This window comes from Pezoporus flaviventris, unplaced genomic scaffold, assembly GCF_033815535.1.
Source record: "Pezoporus flaviventris isolate CSIRO_AGI_PZ_B2104156 unplaced genomic scaffold, CSIRO_AGI_Pfla_v1 ptg000045l, whole genome shotgun sequence".
NCBI lineage: Eukaryota > Metazoa > Chordata > Aves > Psittaciformes > Psittacidae > Pezoporus > Pezoporus flaviventris.
Window position 1 is genome coordinate 28,260,645 of NW_026892593.1, and position 15,917 is coordinate 28,276,561.

The window sequence follows — 15,917 nt, forward strand, 5'->3', positions numbered from 1 at the left end:
CCTGAATTTCAGAAACTGCCACCATAAGAAATCACTTAAATGAGCTTTTTCAGCGAAGTACATTTGTCTGCTTGTACAGATGATCGTATCTGTTTGAATATAAAGCTACTTGCATGTGTAAGCACAAACATAGTATGGTATTCCAGAGACTCTGTTTTAAAATTCTGGGGAAGAATTGGTGTTAGACATGGTATACTGTTTGGTGGGGATTTTTAGTCATTAGCGTTTTTACATAATGGTGTGTAGCTTGTCCCTTCTCCCAGTATCGCATTAGTGTTCTCCAGCTTCTCTTTCATGTGTTTGTTTTGTACCCATGCCCTTCAGATATGGTTAGATTTTTGTCATTTAGTGTCTGCATCTATCCCAGTCGCAATAATTCTCGAAGAAAAACATTTGAAAGAAAGCTAAAGTGAAACTTAGTACTGCACATTAGTGATTCCAGCTAGACCGTGTTGTCTCAAGTTCTCCACTTGGACTCTGAGCACAGGCTTCTTCATAGCTGGTCTGTATTAGTATTTCTTACACTGAAAAACATTTGAGGTAAAACCAGCAGTAATAATGAGCAGGTTAATGGGCTTGCTCTTTTCATTCCCTGAGGAAAACTTGGTTTTTTTTCTGTTTTGTTTTGTTTGGGTTTTTTTTTTTTTTCAATCTTGCCCAATTACCTCTTCTGGATAAATCCAGGGAGTGTCCCAGCAGCATTAGGAGGACTAATTGGGGCAAACTGGGGAAAGAAAGGAAGTGTGTGTGTTTACTTATTTTTGCAGCATGAAGCTTCAATTTGAACTACTTACACGCTTTTATATACTATAAACAATGAAAGTAAATCTGCCGGGTTTGGAGATTAAATCCGTAAATCAGATCATATGAAAATACTGTCATGATGATTTTGTGTGTAAATAAATGATAGCTGATTAACTGCATTTAATGTGGGGTTTAGATTTGTCCTATCTATAATAAAGGTGTTATCATTCTTAGTATTTTTAATGTAGTGTTTCTAGGTAACAAGAAAAAAATATCTACAGTTGTTGGGTTTTTTTCCTCCTTCAAGTTTGAGATGATAGTTATATCGCAAGTGATTAGGGCAGTCCCTCCTGTTTGGTGGTATATAGTGTCTGGAATTTGGAGTAGTGGATAAGCCTCTGGATTCTGTGAGTTCAGAGCTGATGAAGTTTTGGTATTGAGACTTGTAGCGTTTTGCTCAGAACAATAAAATATTATGAACCAGAATGTTTTGAGTGTAACTTAAACATGTCATTAGTTCATTACAGAATGTTTGCAAGACTGTTTTTTTTTGGATTGACTCAATCTTTGAGTCAGATTGACTGAGTCTTTGCTGCTTTCAAGGAGCAGTGATTAGAAAGTTTGTAGTAGTGCCTTCACCAAACACCCAAGAACATCCACTATGTTTCCTGGTTAAATATTGATGTTTGATCGAGAGCTGTCAAAATCTCGCTGCTATGTTACTTTTTTTCAGAGAATATTAGTGGGAATTTGTTTAATAACTAAAGTGTTGTTTACAGCTTACACAGTGCACATATAAACCAGTTGTTGATGTGAGGTTGAAAATTGAGCACTCATCTCCTGGAAAAGAGCTATGAAAAAGTTTTCCATGTGTGTTTTAAACGGTTCACAATAATCCATTCTTTATGGACAACTTATTCTCAATTTAAACTGTAAATGTGACATACAAATAAATTAAATTATTATAGAAATTTCATTTGGTTTATGCAGGATTTTGTTTTTTTTATGAAAAGGAAACACTGGAAGAGTCTATAGTGTTGTTGAATCTTATTTAGTTTATGCATTAGTAAAAAGTAAAACAAATGCTGATTATTTTACTGAATTCTGCTTTTTATGCTTAAAGCTTTAGGATCATTTTCTGCTGTATTTGGAGAAGAATGGAAGGAGAAAACTGATAGAGATTTTGTTAAGGTAATTTAAAAATTATTAAAATAATTTTGAACTGCAAATGGTGGGCAGCAAATTCTTTAAATAGAAAAAGATAAGATACACTAACATCTCCTTAGAATTGCTCTCAACATTTATTCCTTTGATTTAAATAGGGGACTAAATCACAGTTTTCATAAAATATTTGTATAAGCAGGAATAAATGTACTAAGAAAAAATAGGTGTAGGTGAATGAATGAAGAGGTTCCGTGTTTCTTTTTATAAGAGAGCTAATACGTGTGAGGAAAAGGAGAACTGGCCAACATATTCAACAAGAGAAAATAATGCTGACTTGCTGCCCTTATCAGTGAAGAAACATTCTGGATTATGAAAATTAGGCCCATTACATAAGAAGCCTAGGACAAATATGAAGAAGCTAGCAATGTTGAAAGTTTATTTCAGTTAAACAGTTTTTGCACAAGTTGTTTTATTGTTCCACTAGAGGGCACAATCTACAACTAATGAAATGAGGTAAAAGTATAACTGAAGTTTCTTTGTATAAATGCTGCTTCTTTATTGTAGGTGAGCACTCTGAGGTGATTGAGAGCATGCAGCTTATTATAGCTGGAGGGGGTTTGACATTTCAGCATATTTTCTGATACACAATTTTCTTGAATTACAGGTGATGATTTATGTGGCTAAAATAGGAGAAAGAGTAAAATATATTTTGATCTGTTATGCTTTTTATTAAGTAAAATTGTGAAGGGATAAGCTGCCGAGCTCCTTATGAATTCATAGCCAGGTTTCTGCTCAATTTCTTAATTGTTTCATGTACTGAAATGTCTTTCCAGTATTACACAGATATATTTGCTATGAATTTCTTCCATTTGTCTTCTATTTCTGAATACTCAATTTTGGGACAAGTTGGACCATAGTAGTGTTAGCTAAGTGATAAGTATTGCTGAAATATGAGTGAAATAGGTTCCGTAACCAAAATTTTCTAGGTGAAGTTAAAAACAAAAAGGTAAGGGTCACGTATTTGTTAGTATATGAACTTGAAAATGTGATTCAAATGTGCTGAAGTGTAAAAAACAATGCTTTGTAATCTTTGTTTTCTTTTTCTATTGAAAATATGTCCAGAGGTACTGTATGTTGTGTTTTGGTTTGTTGTTTTGGGTTTTTTTTTTCTTTAAAGCATTTAGTACTGCTGTGTTGACTTCACCCTCAACTGTCACAGACTGTTCTGATCTAGAGCAGCAACAAGTGCTGTGTCTAGATCTGTAAACATTTAAGATTACACAGAATTCTAATTTATTACATGATCAGTAATTATATAAACTTAAGTAATTGCGATAGAACAGATGGTTCTGATAGATGTTTTTGAGGAAGTGTTAAGTAGAACCACTGTAACTGCAATAAGGTTTACTAATAAGAAACTTGGATGCTTTCCAAGATCTATTTTTAAACATTACAACATGTATAGCACCACTCTGTAGTGAAATACTGCTGAAAGCATGTCAAAAACTAACACCAGATCTAAAAATATCTCTAATGCCAAGAATCCAGATTTTTCAGAGCATCTTACTTCAAGCATTAGTTTGACCCTACTACTGGAAATAATTTACTTTGTATTGCAGCTGTGGCAAAACAGAAATCAGGGGAAGCATTGTGGGAGCTTCATGATACAGGAGGGAGAATTTGGTTGGTGGGGTAGAGATTGTGTATGTGGTTTTTGTTTGGTTTTTGAAATTTGCTTTTACAGCTTTAAGATGAATAGAATGACTATTGAATGTGCGTCTCTCAATACTCACATTAGCTTTTAAAAAAAATCCTCCTTCATTTGTTTTGGTCTTTTTCCATTTTGCTGCCAGTCGTTTGTGTCTTGACTTTTGTAAGGTTAGCAATCCAGTTTGTTTCTCCACTCTAATGGCAGCAGTTCAGAAATTTGTGTAAAGCTGAAAACGGGAGAGGAAAAATGCAGAATTATAACTAGAGTATAGTGATGGCATGAACACACAAACGTTAGTGAATCCTAGAAAGTAGGGTGTGGAGAGCAGTATCTTAAACATGAATTCTAAACTAATAGGAATTGAATTGACAGAAATTGTGTTGAATTTCTAAATGTTACACTTACACCGTAGCGGGTTTTTTATGTGTTGGAATTTTGGGGTTGAGGAGGTGAGAAATAGTAGGAATCCTGAAGCTGTTCTGGAAATACTTTTTGGGGTTAAATTCAGGCTTCATAGAAAAATCATAACCTTGGATTCTTGGCAATTGAGTGTCAGTTTCAGAGTTGGTAAGTCAGATTTATGCAGGAAAAAAAAAAAGAAAAATATGAACTCCTAGTCTTTCTTAGCTGAAAATAGCTTCTCAAATGCAGCGAAACAAATACAAGTGACATAGGAGACCTGTTCAGAATATTTGACATTTTGTCTGTATAGCTACTCTTACTAACTTTTTCCCAATCTGTTCCTCCTGCTATTGAAATATATAAACATAAACTTGGAACTTTGGATTTAATAGAGCCATTTAATTTCTGTATTTCAATGTCTTTATTCAGACATTGGGGGTAATTTTAGAATGATGTACTTATACTAAAAAGTTCTGTGGAGGTTTTTAATCTTTGCTTAAAATAAGCTTGATGTAATTTTTAGTCTCTTAATAATATTAGTATTTTTAATTAGTTTTAATAAAGGAAAATGGCCTTATGTTGGGGTTTTTTTCCTTGTTATTTTCCCCTTCATCCTACTCTATCTTTGCATAGTAGTAGTGGTACAGCAGCACTGTTAGTATTTCTCCCACCCTTAAATATCTACGCAAGAATTGTTCATTGTTTGGTATTCAGTCTTGAGTTGTGGAATTAATTTATCATAAATAGTCAACTGTTTTAGCGCCAATACTTCAATTTTATATTCTGCTGTTCTCCAGTTTTGACTTAAAATTATTGTACTTTAGTTCTGCAGTATCGTGATTTTTTTCAGAACAGTCTACTGGTTTGGTAGTGTCACATTCATAAGCAAAGGAGCTTCTGTATTTATTTGTGTCCTTAGCATCACTACTGTTCCAGTGGAAGGTGAAGATGAAAACTAATGTGTTTCTTTATGCTAAATTTTGACAGAATCAATTACCTTATTTTACGTGTCGTTCCCCCCCCCCCCCACTTCATTATAAAAAAAAAGTTTGGATAATTTGTGATTTACATTATCTTATCTGGAATGCTACATATGTTCTCACTTATACAGACTTCCCTCTGAACTGAATCTAATGTCTTTACTAGTCAGTGAATCTGTTCCATTAACTGGCAGAATTTGAATATTGTTTCAGTTGAACCTGCTGTTAGCCCTTATAGCTATGTTCATTTATTGGTTTTCTCTCCACTTGAATTTTCCTGGTGTTGTCAATAAGCTTAAATCTCTAGTTAGTTGGAATGACTGCATGTCCTTACTTAAGGATTGAAACAACTGGCATTTAGCTAGTCATCTTGTGTCTCGTTTTGTTTTGTTACCTCATTCCTAAGCTCTGATGGCATCCTGCTCAGATGTTTTCTCATCTGTTCTGGAAGCATTTTTAACTGCTTGATTTTGCATTGAATTTCCTCATGTTCACCTGCGAATATACTTTGTCTTTCAAGAGGGACTTGTTTATATAGCATGCTTCTCATCAGATACTTGGCTGTTTTTCCAGGTATTTCTTTTCTGTCTCTAGCAGGTGCCTACTGATGCATATACTGATGTAGTATATGAATAATTGCATTATATTTCTTCATGCACCATTCACGTATGTTCAATTTAACCATTTGGATTTCATGTTCTTGGACTTTGAGGCCTCTTCTAGCTCTAGAGTTCCAAAATCCATACTACTGAAGTTTTTGTGCTTTCTTTATTGCTTTGCATAATGCTTTTTTTTTGTGAAGCTCTTATTTTGTTGTCCAACTCTTTCTTCTTTGTAAAAGCCTAATAATAGTTTTCTTTACTGTGCATTTATTCTTTGAATCTTTTTCAGATAGTGTGTAGAGAGAGATCCTTATGCATTTAAATAGCTGAAATGCTTTTCAAATGTCACCTTTCTTGTCTCTCACAGAATTCTGTTAAGCTGACTTGACTTCAGTTGCTCTTAAGTTTTTCTTGGACATTAAATAGGCATGATCATTGTTATATGGCATGATTTGTAGATTCAAATGTCTGTTGTTTTTATTTAATCTGATTTCCAGTGAGTTCTGCCTAATCCTGTGCATCTTTTTCCAAAAGAACTTGGCTACTGGCAGTAATCAGATTTTACATGTGAATCAAGTTCTTTACCTTTGTCCATTGTCTCTTAGCATCTGAAAATCACATAGTCAAGCATTGTTTGTTTGCTTCCGAGTTTTGAGGTTTACATTCCTATTAGCAGTGTGTTAACATGATCTAAATATATATATCTAGGAATAACTGTTGATAAGAGCTTCACTTTCTCAAGTTTTCTTGTTCTTTTCTGTTGACCTGTAGTGTCAGAATTGCATCTATCCATAGTTTATAGTAGGAAATAAACAACTGCTTGTGATGCTAAGCCAGGGTTTTTTTTTTCCTCTGTGATATAATTAACTTTTTCAGAGGATATCTAGAAAGCTTGACTTAAAACTTGTCTTTTTCCACTTTTGCCTTTCCTTTGGGCAAACAAAAGTTTTGTCATGTTTCACCTCATGGGAATCCCTTGTAACAGATAGGTCACAAACATTATATAGCGGTTATTTAACTCTATTTTCCACCTTGCAGTTCTCTGCCCAACCCCATCCTTTTCAGGGATCTGCCCTGCTTAGGAAGGAAACAAATGTTGAGTGGGCTGAGAGCAATCAACCAGAATGCTTAAAGGCAAAAAGAAGGTGATTCAGGCCAATTCTTTCCTTGTGAAGACAAAGAATACTCTGCAGACTCATTCTGAATTTAAGATGTCCCAACCCCTTTATTCAGAAGTACAAGATGGAGATTACTGTAGGTAATCCTAGTGCTTTGGAAGCACTAGGCGGGTTTTACTGGCAGAACACATGATTCCAGCGTGAAGATTTGTCTGAGACATAGAGACATCTATATTTCACCAGAATCACAGAGGATAACTTTCAGAGGAAGGTGTGATTCTTTTTGTCTTGGTAGTTTTTTCCCTACTATGTTCCCTACTTTTCTGAAGAAGGTAGTCAGCTCTTCGATGTAATGGTGGCTTCTGAAGATAGCTTACTGGAATCAAATGGAAAGGTGTTCTACATTGTAAATAATTAGAGACACATTTTTCTTTCCTTGTCCAAGAACTCAGCTATCCATGGTAAATCTTTAAGGGGTTTTGGAGTTCAGTGGAGTGATACACATGTGTCCGGGCTTCCATCTGTACATTGACTCTTTTAACATGCTTGTCAATACCCAAAGGCCTGGGAAATCCTGACCTCTCTGCAGTTAGCAGCCCATCTCTTAAATAAATACATTAAATGCCGCATATATAATAGCTTGTCTTAGTTACTTGGATTTCTTACTGATAAGCTGTTTTGAGTTACTGGCTTGTTGAATGGAGAATGTAGTATATTTCCGAGTTCTTTGGTGGTAGTATCTTTTGAATAATATTTCTGAGTTCTTTGGCGATATCACCGGAGCTTTTGTAGTGTGTTTGAAAACCTAAAATCTGTAGAGTGCTCACAGGAAGCCTGGTTTGGCATTTCATGTTTGCTGAAACACCCATGACAGATGCTGGCTTTGGGAATTCAAAGCTACAGTTTTGAGCAAGCAACAGGCTGTGGGGCGCTTCTCGGGTAGAGCAATGTTCTTGGTGAACATTATCCCCTGCAGTGGTTCTGTATGTAGAAATAAACACTCAAGAGAGGAAGAAACCCCATATTTTTTGACTTGTTCATAGTGAAGTTGCACTGGCTGCATATTCTTGTCCTGTCCTGCAGGTTCTCTTCCTTAGAGCTTTAAGAGACTTAACAGATCTCTAGGGCTCAGAGGAACCAAGGCTGTAGGGGGATGCACATCATTCTGGTGTGTACCAAGTAGTAACAGGGCTTGTGCATATGCTCTAGGTAATAGCCAAAAGTTCTGTAGTTGGAGTGGTTAGCATCTTCTGCTCACAGTATAACTGTGTAATGAAGCAATTTGAAAATAACAGTTATATCTAATTAAACTTCATTTGTTGCCTTGGCATATCTCTCTCTTTAACTAACAGAAAGGAACTATGTTCTGATTTCTTCTGAGAAAGATAATCTCATCTGAGTTGACAGCTAGCACTGTTTGTCAGACTGCTTCTTTAGGAAGGGGAGACTTTCTCAGTCGTTCAAGCAATTAGTGTGGATCCATTTATTATTTTTTAAGTGAGATGTACAGTTTTCCACCACTGTATCTCTGTCTTCCCCTTTAACCATAGAAATTTGAGGCTTTAGCAGTGTCTGTAGTGTCTTCATCTGCAAAAAACTTAAATCCTCATTTCCTCTCTTTTTGAGAACATGTCCAGGATGATCTGCTTTCCAGATAGAAAAATTTGCTTCTTTATGACTTTATATTGCCAGAGGTTTTTAAGAGTTTCATTTTGAACTATACTATACACTGAAGTTTTAAGTGGCAAAAAGTGGATTATTAGACAATTCAGCTAGCAAAATATGGTGATGCTGTTTTAACATTTAACGTGTGAAAGTAGTTTTAGCATTGTATTGTGGCTGACTTTAGCCTTTTCCAAAGAGATGCAGATTGAAGTTGAAGACTTTCAGTATCTCTGTTCAGTATTCTTTCTGAAAAGAAACATCTTAGGACAGTATGTACTGACTGGTATGTTTTCAGACAGTGTATTTCTGTGTGCTTTTTAAAATAATGTCTGAAGCCTCTTTCTTAAATAGTCTCTTTCTCCAAAAGCAAAAGCAGCACAAAATGAAGTACATTCTGCAGATTTTACCTTCAAGCCTCGGTCTTCTGTGGCTCTAGATGATAGCCTCAGTATTAATTAGACAAATCTATTTGTCACAAACTGTAAGAAGTTAAATTTTTATCTGGCTTTTCTTGTCTTTGCTAAAATGAGGCAATAATCCTTTCCATGCAAGTAATCTTCTTTACTAAACAGCATTTGGATGTCATTTAGCAGCATTGCAGTGGAAAATAAAAATCTTTTCCTTCCAATTTAGAAAATCTGTAGTATTGTATTTTTCAAGAAAATAGTAGTGTCAAGCTTGGTAGGAATGCTGTAATTTAGTAATTACATTTGCATAGCAACATTTCTGCTGCTGTTCAGCTGCTGATACTTCCCATCCTTCGTTTTTTATCCAGATTTGTGGGTTTATTCTGTGATCATAGCCAAAAGAAGAGCTCTGTTTCATTAGTGAGTCAAAGGAATGTAAAAATTTTTATTAGTCAAAGAATGTTTGTATTTCTGGTACATTAGAATGTATGTATCATTATATTTTTTATATTAATATACACCAGAATGTGTGTTTTTATTATGGTTGGAAACCTTAATCCCTCAATTAATTCCTGAATTTCAGGAGGACTAGCGACATAACAGCCATTTACAGATCAGGTCATATATTTGTAAAGTAATTTGAATTCCAGTCTACTTGAAGCACTGTTTTGCTTATATATGTATATAAAGGTCTTTGGTGATGGTAGTTGTTGTTTCTCTCTTTTCTGATTTATGATGATGTGGAAAACATAGCAGAAGCTTTAAAAGGTCTCTCCAGATAGAAATATGTTGTACTTCTAGTAGGAGTCTTAAGATCTGCTGAAACTGAGAGGAGTCACTATCTTCTGCTGTAGGAGTTCATTGTTAATAGGAGGTCAAGGAGGATAAACTGTACTTTTTTCCCCACTTAAAATTGCTGTATTTCTAAGTGTGAAAAAGTATCCATAGAGTTTCAGTATGGGCTTCAGCAAAGTACTTGTGTGGCAGCATTGGTTGATCGTGAATACGTACTTCTGGTGCTTGAAGGGAGAAGAGTTTCTTAATGTAAACTACTGAACATCTCACATATCATCCTATGAGTGAAAAATGCTGTTATTATTAGGTGAATCAAGACACTGGGAAATTTTAAAAGGACAATACTTTTCATATTTTTCACTCTTTTAACATAATAGAAATCAATATTTAAAAAACCATAATTTCCTAGAAATTAAGTGTTTTTCTAATTCTTTCTTCAGTTTTGGAAGGATATTGTTGAAGATATAGAAGTTCGTGATCTAATTTCTGACAGAAGCAAATCTCAAGGTGAGACATCTTAAGTAATCTTAATACATACTGTTGGTAAATATAGGAAAAGAAGGACTAAAAGTTATTTATTTACTTTGTAGATATTCCATCAGAAGAATGGATTTGGGAATCCTTGTTTCATCCACCTCGCAAATTGGGCATTAATGATATTGAAGGGCAGCGGGTACTTCAGATCGCAGTGATTTTACGTAATCTTTCTTTTGAAGAGGGAAATGTTAAACTTTTGGCAGCTAATCGTACTTGTCTTCGGTTCCTGCTACTCTCTGCTCACAGTCACTTTATTTCTCTACGGCAGTTGGGACTTGACACTCTGGGAAATATTGCAGCAGAGGTAATGTACTTCAAAACAGAACAATTGAAATAAATTTGATAAAAGCCTTATGTTAGTGTTAATTAAATTATTTTTTTCTATTCTCTGAATTTGTAAATAGCAATTTTCAAACAAGTGCTCAGAGCCAAAAAAAAATTGCAAAATCTATATGTCACTTTGTTAAAATAGAATCACATGAAGAAGACTGATTGTATAGGGAGGTAGAAGATATTGATAGTGTGTCATTTTCATTGTAGTTTCCCAGAAAGAAGAAAGGAAGTTAGTCAAATTCTGCAGACTGTACACTAGTGTCTTTATTTTATAATGATAACTCTTAGTCATAACTTCAAACTAGTACAATTGAGAAAGGAGGTAGTAGAGGGCTGTATGCCACATGTAGTGGGCACCAGTAAGCTAGTCATAAGCCACTGGGTATACAGCCTGAATCATAGGAGGCATCCTTTTCAAAGAGATTTGAATGTAGTGAAATACATTATTTCAGTATGTCGTATCATTGTGCAGATAAAATTATATAGATTTTATAGGCAAATATGTTCAGGTATGTCTTATTTTAAAATATAACAGATAAGTAAAAAAGGTATTTTCAGAGAATGAGACTTGAACTATTGGTCTACTGCTGAATATTGAAAAAAAGGTGTTTTCATTTGCCATACATTCAGTCTGTCTTGAATAAGAGGGACTATTACATATTATAATGTTTGAGAGCTTGTGATTGAGAAGCAGAAGTACATAGAAATAGGATGAATGTTTGTGATAGCATTTGGGAAGGAATGTTTGTGCTTATTAATTCAGGTTCTGTTCTGTGTTGGATACTGAAATGTTTTTGTGTGTACTGTTGACTGCCTGGGAATAAAATTATTTTCCTTATTCTGAGCTCTGGAAAGTGTAAATTAGACTGCTGCTTCAGAGCAGCAGAAAAGAAGCAGAGGAGGCTCAAAAGAAGCAGAAAAGGAGGAGGGAGCTCAAAATGCTAGCTGCAATAAAAAGCTCACAGGTTCTGTTTTTGTCAACACAAGTATCATATGTGCTGCATTTAAATGCTTCTGAGTCTTACATTTTGATATGTGGATTTAAGAATTTGAACCATTATCACTGTATGGATAATGCTGTTAATTATTTCTTTCCTTTCTCATCAGCTTCTTTTGGATCCTGTTGATTTCAAAACTACTCATCTAATGTTCCACACTGTTACAAAATGCCTCATGTCAAGGGATAGATTTTTAAAAATGAGAGGTAAGATCTCTAGCTGTTCTTGTTGTATTAGGATTGTAATTATTGCTGTTTCAAACTGTTCTGCATTTGTTCTTCAGGCATGGAAATCCTGGCAAATCTTTGTAAGGCTGAAGATAATGGTGTCTTAATTTGTGAATATGTGGATCAAGAGTCCTATAAAGAGATCATATGTCATCTCACACTACCAGATGTGCTGCTTGTAATCTCAGCACTTGAGGTGCTATACATGCTCACAGAAATGGGAGAAGTGGCCTGCTCGAAGATTGCTAAAGTGGAGAAGAGCATAGGTAAGGGAGAAGCAAAATCTATTACTCTTTCTTATGTAGGAAAAAAAAGACTTAATATATCATGTTCAATAGTTAAAAATGTGGCTTGGTCATATGTGTGTGTGCAGCTTCGGGATGGATATTAGAATAAGAAGTTTCACTAAAATTTATTCTTTGTATCCTCAAGAAATTGATGATACTTATAACTAGGGTAGCTAAAACTTTTTGTCTTCTTTTTTTTATGCCATGAAATGTGGTTAAAAAAAATAGCTTTACAGAAGTATGCAGAGGCTTGTTTTCTTTCAGCACATGGCAATTTTAAAACAAATCAATATGTCCCAGCAGCATTCATTTGTCTTGTCCTAATGTCATTGTTGGTTTTACATTTAATGCTTTAGATACATTAGTATGTCTGGTTTCTATGGACATCCAGATGTTTGGATCCGATGCACTTACTGCTGTAAAACTCATTGAACATCAGTGCATTAGCCAGCCAGGAGTACTTGATGTCAGACCACAAGTAATGGATCATGGTTCTTCACAGGCCCATGCTGCAGGTGTCCCAGGTTAGTATTACTGGAAGAGGACATAACTCTTCTACCAAATTTGCTATATGGCATATATGATTTTTGTCTTCTGTAGGTTTCTGATTAATTTGAGTATAGCATTATGCATAACATATGGTATCTTTTTCAGATTTGTGCACAAAGCAAATATAAAGCTATGTTAGCCAAAACTGTTGTGAAACAAGCTTTGGAAGGATCTGTATAATTTTCAGGGCCTTTTTTACTGGAAGTTATATGCATTCTTTTGAACTTGTTCAGTGGAAAGGAAGAAAGCATCCATTCTAGATTTTTCTCCCAGTTTGCAGAGAATCAGAAGTCATAGAATCATAGAATAGTTAGGGTTGGAAAGGACCTTAAGATCATCTAGTTCCAAGCCCCTGCCATCCACAGGGACACCTTCCACTAGACCATGCTGCTCAAAGCCCTGTCCAGCCTGGCCTTGGAACACTTCCATGAATGGGCAGCCACAGCTTTTCTGGGCAACCAAATTCATTGCATTGAATTTACTTCTCCATAGGAATTGGAAAAACAGTGGTTGTGTATTTGTGCCTGTTCTGGTGAAGTATTGCACCAATCTAAAACTATGCCCAGTACTTCAAAGTAGTCGTTCACTAAGTGCTTCCATATGATTGCACTTCAGTGGTGGCTCTGGCCTTGGCATGCCCTCCTTCACTAGGGTGAATTGTGGTGCAGATCTGTAGTCTGCCTAGTGCACTTTTGTGACTTGCCTTAGGTGGATCCATCCTTGCTTACAAACAGAAGAGAAACTGTACCAGTGAAAGGCATGAAGTGCTTCACTCAGAAGAGCAAAAATTGTTTCAGCAAGTTACTTCTGTTTTTCTTTCTTTTCTTCCCCTCGTTCTCCACAGCCTCTAGGACAGCACCACATGTTGCTCCACCACCAGGAATAGTAGAGATAGACAGTGAGAAATTTGCATGTCAGTGGTAAGTGTATAGTTCTGTTCAAATACTTTAATGAAGAAGAAAAATTTAAGAAAAATGCCCGTATTCGTATGTCACAGAATTTTCTATCTTGCTTCTATTTACTGTTAAACTCATCTTTCTGAAAAGTATAAAGTATAAAACAGTTCTGTCACTGCTTTGAATAAGTATGGAGGAAAACAACCAGATCATTCACTCGTTGACAGTTGATACTTGAAATTAGTTGCTTTCTCTTAGACTAGAATTTAATTTGATTTTTAACTCTGATCTTGACTTCATTTTTTTAAGTTGTCAAGCAGCGTTACCTGTTTCATGAGTGTTTTCATCTGGTAGTGTGTTCCTGCATTACTGTACCAGTATAAAAGTTGTTATCAAATTTTGAAACTAGGCTGTGCAAAACTCTCGTGGTCACTGTGGGCTTTTAGCAGGTTAAGGGAGGTCCATAAATTCTTTTGCTTTCAGCTAATGCTGTTGTTGTCATATATTTAGAGACTCTCCTGCCTGTGATTCACATGTAGACTGAGGATCTTTCTGAGCTATTTGACTTTATGTAGATCTGCTCACCTTCTCAATATTTGTAATAATCAGTTCATGATAGACACTTCTACCCCTGCTGCTTCATAGCTTGTATGTTCATCTGTTCTCTTACAGATCAGACTGAGGGTCTTTAAGATAAAGTGGGTAGAATTTGTCAGAGCCTAGTGCTTTAGTTTTATCATGCAGCAAAGCTTTGGTTTTATGAGGGAATTGTTGCAGATTCCTGTTGGTCAACTAGTATTCCCATGCTTCTGTTTGCACACTGCAAATTATTACTAATGTGCACTGATGAAAGACAGAGACATTTCACATTTAGACATTCAAACAGGGATACCTGGAGTTGTAATCACTACAGCTCAGTTTAGTGATCTGCAAGTTGATCTCTAGCCACAGATAGTTTTCTGGGGCATTTTTTAATGCAGAGATTCCCCCAATAGTAAAATGAATTGCCTTCGCCTGCCTAGTTTCTGATGAGATCATGAATTACCTTCTGGTGCCACCTTCTCTCTACTGACTATAGAGAGGACTGGACATCTAGCTGTTAGTAGTAAAGTTGTAGGCGAGGTGAAATTTGCACTCTGTATAAAATATAAAATAGAATTTTTGTCTGTTAAAATGGAGGTACCATGCTGCAACTGTGTGACAGAAAATACTGAAGCAAGCCATAGAGCATTGTATCAGGAAGATTTGGAATGTCTGCTTTGTTTCTGATTCTGTGTGCTACTGCAGCTGTTAGTGTTGAATACTATTATTTTGCACTATTATTTTGTCTTCTGGTTAGTCTTAGGTAGGTAGGAGCTAGTGAAAAATAAAAATTAACATCTAGTCCTGAAAATTCTCCTTAAATACTAGCTGTGCTGCCAAAACAAACAAACAAACAAAAGGCAAATTGAAAGCAGAGGAGTAGCCTCTTCCAAACATTTTCATCAATGCTAATGTGGAGTGTTTTACATCCATGTGAATTTTCGTGGTTTGTTTTAATCATTGCTTCCTGTTGAGAGAAATGGGAAAATGAGTAAATCATAGCATTAGAATTTAGAAAAGGTATTATCTCTTGGAAGCAGCAGAAAGACAAGGTATTTACAGTCACCTTCCTGGGTATATTATTAGCCAGCTTAGCCTGAGTAGGAGTCCTTGTAAGGTAAGTGTGTGTGACAGTGAAGCGTTAATCGCAGATCCCATTTCATCGTCACAAGTCCTGAATATCTTCAGTTTTTTGATACCAGTGGTAGTGTGTCAGCCTAATACGACATACCCAACTGGACAGTCATTTTTCTGATATGCCAAATTTAATTAATACCTAGCCTTTGTGTTACAGAGTGTGATTGCAATTTCTGTAAGAATAAAATTGTAACTCGGTTGCAGAACAGGCATTTTACTCAGTCTTTACTGACTGTGAGAGAACACAGTTTAAAGAATGTAATCATCTGCTTTTTCTCTTATGAACCATCTGGTTATCTTGGGAGTGTAGGACTCTACAAAGGAGAATGCGCTGTAATTTCCAAAGTGTTAGTACCATATAGTAAACGAAGACAATTAAATAAACATTTTTGTTCTGTCTGAGCCTATATTCTGGTGCTAGTATTTGAACATTGTGAGAGTTGTTACTTACCTCCATTTGCTACTGAAGATAAACTGTTCCCATGTATCTACATTGGAATAACAGATCTGGAAGAAAGAAAATTAAATTGATAGGAAATGTTTCCTTCTTTCACAGCTTCCTGGTTGGGGGTTGAATGGTCTCTGTGCTTGTGGAGAGTCTGTAGAAGATACAAATACTTGCTTTTCCTGGAAATTGAACACTAGGCATACAGACGTTCACCTCTGACTGAAATTCCTGTTGAAGGATTAGCTACCATTCAGTCCATCTTTCGCTAACACAGAACCATTAAGGAATAGGAACAGAGCTGTAGCGAGATGTCACTGAACAATGCATTTTTTTGT

General features: G+C 35.6%; 1 protein-coding gene across 2 annotated transcripts in view; it reads left to right on the forward strand.

The window, feature by feature from the left end:
* Positions 1–15,917, forward strand: part of ARID2 (AT-rich interaction domain 2) — a 106,112-nt gene that overhangs the window by 63,474 nt on the left and 26,721 nt on the right. For both annotated transcript variants that reach the window (XM_061467800.1, XM_061467799.1), the window contains 7 exons: positions 1,868–1,935; positions 10,029–10,095; positions 10,179–10,429; positions 11,566–11,662; positions 11,740–11,949; positions 12,327–12,494; positions 13,364–13,439. In XM_061467800.1, coding sequence (XP_061323784.1) covers positions 1,868–1,935; positions 10,029–10,095; positions 10,179–10,429; positions 11,566–11,662; positions 11,740–11,949; positions 12,327–12,494; positions 13,364–13,439 — 937 coding nt within the window. The remainder of the gene's footprint in view (positions 1–1,867; positions 1,936–10,028; positions 10,096–10,178; positions 10,430–11,565; positions 11,663–11,739; positions 11,950–12,326; positions 12,495–13,363; positions 13,440–15,917) is intronic.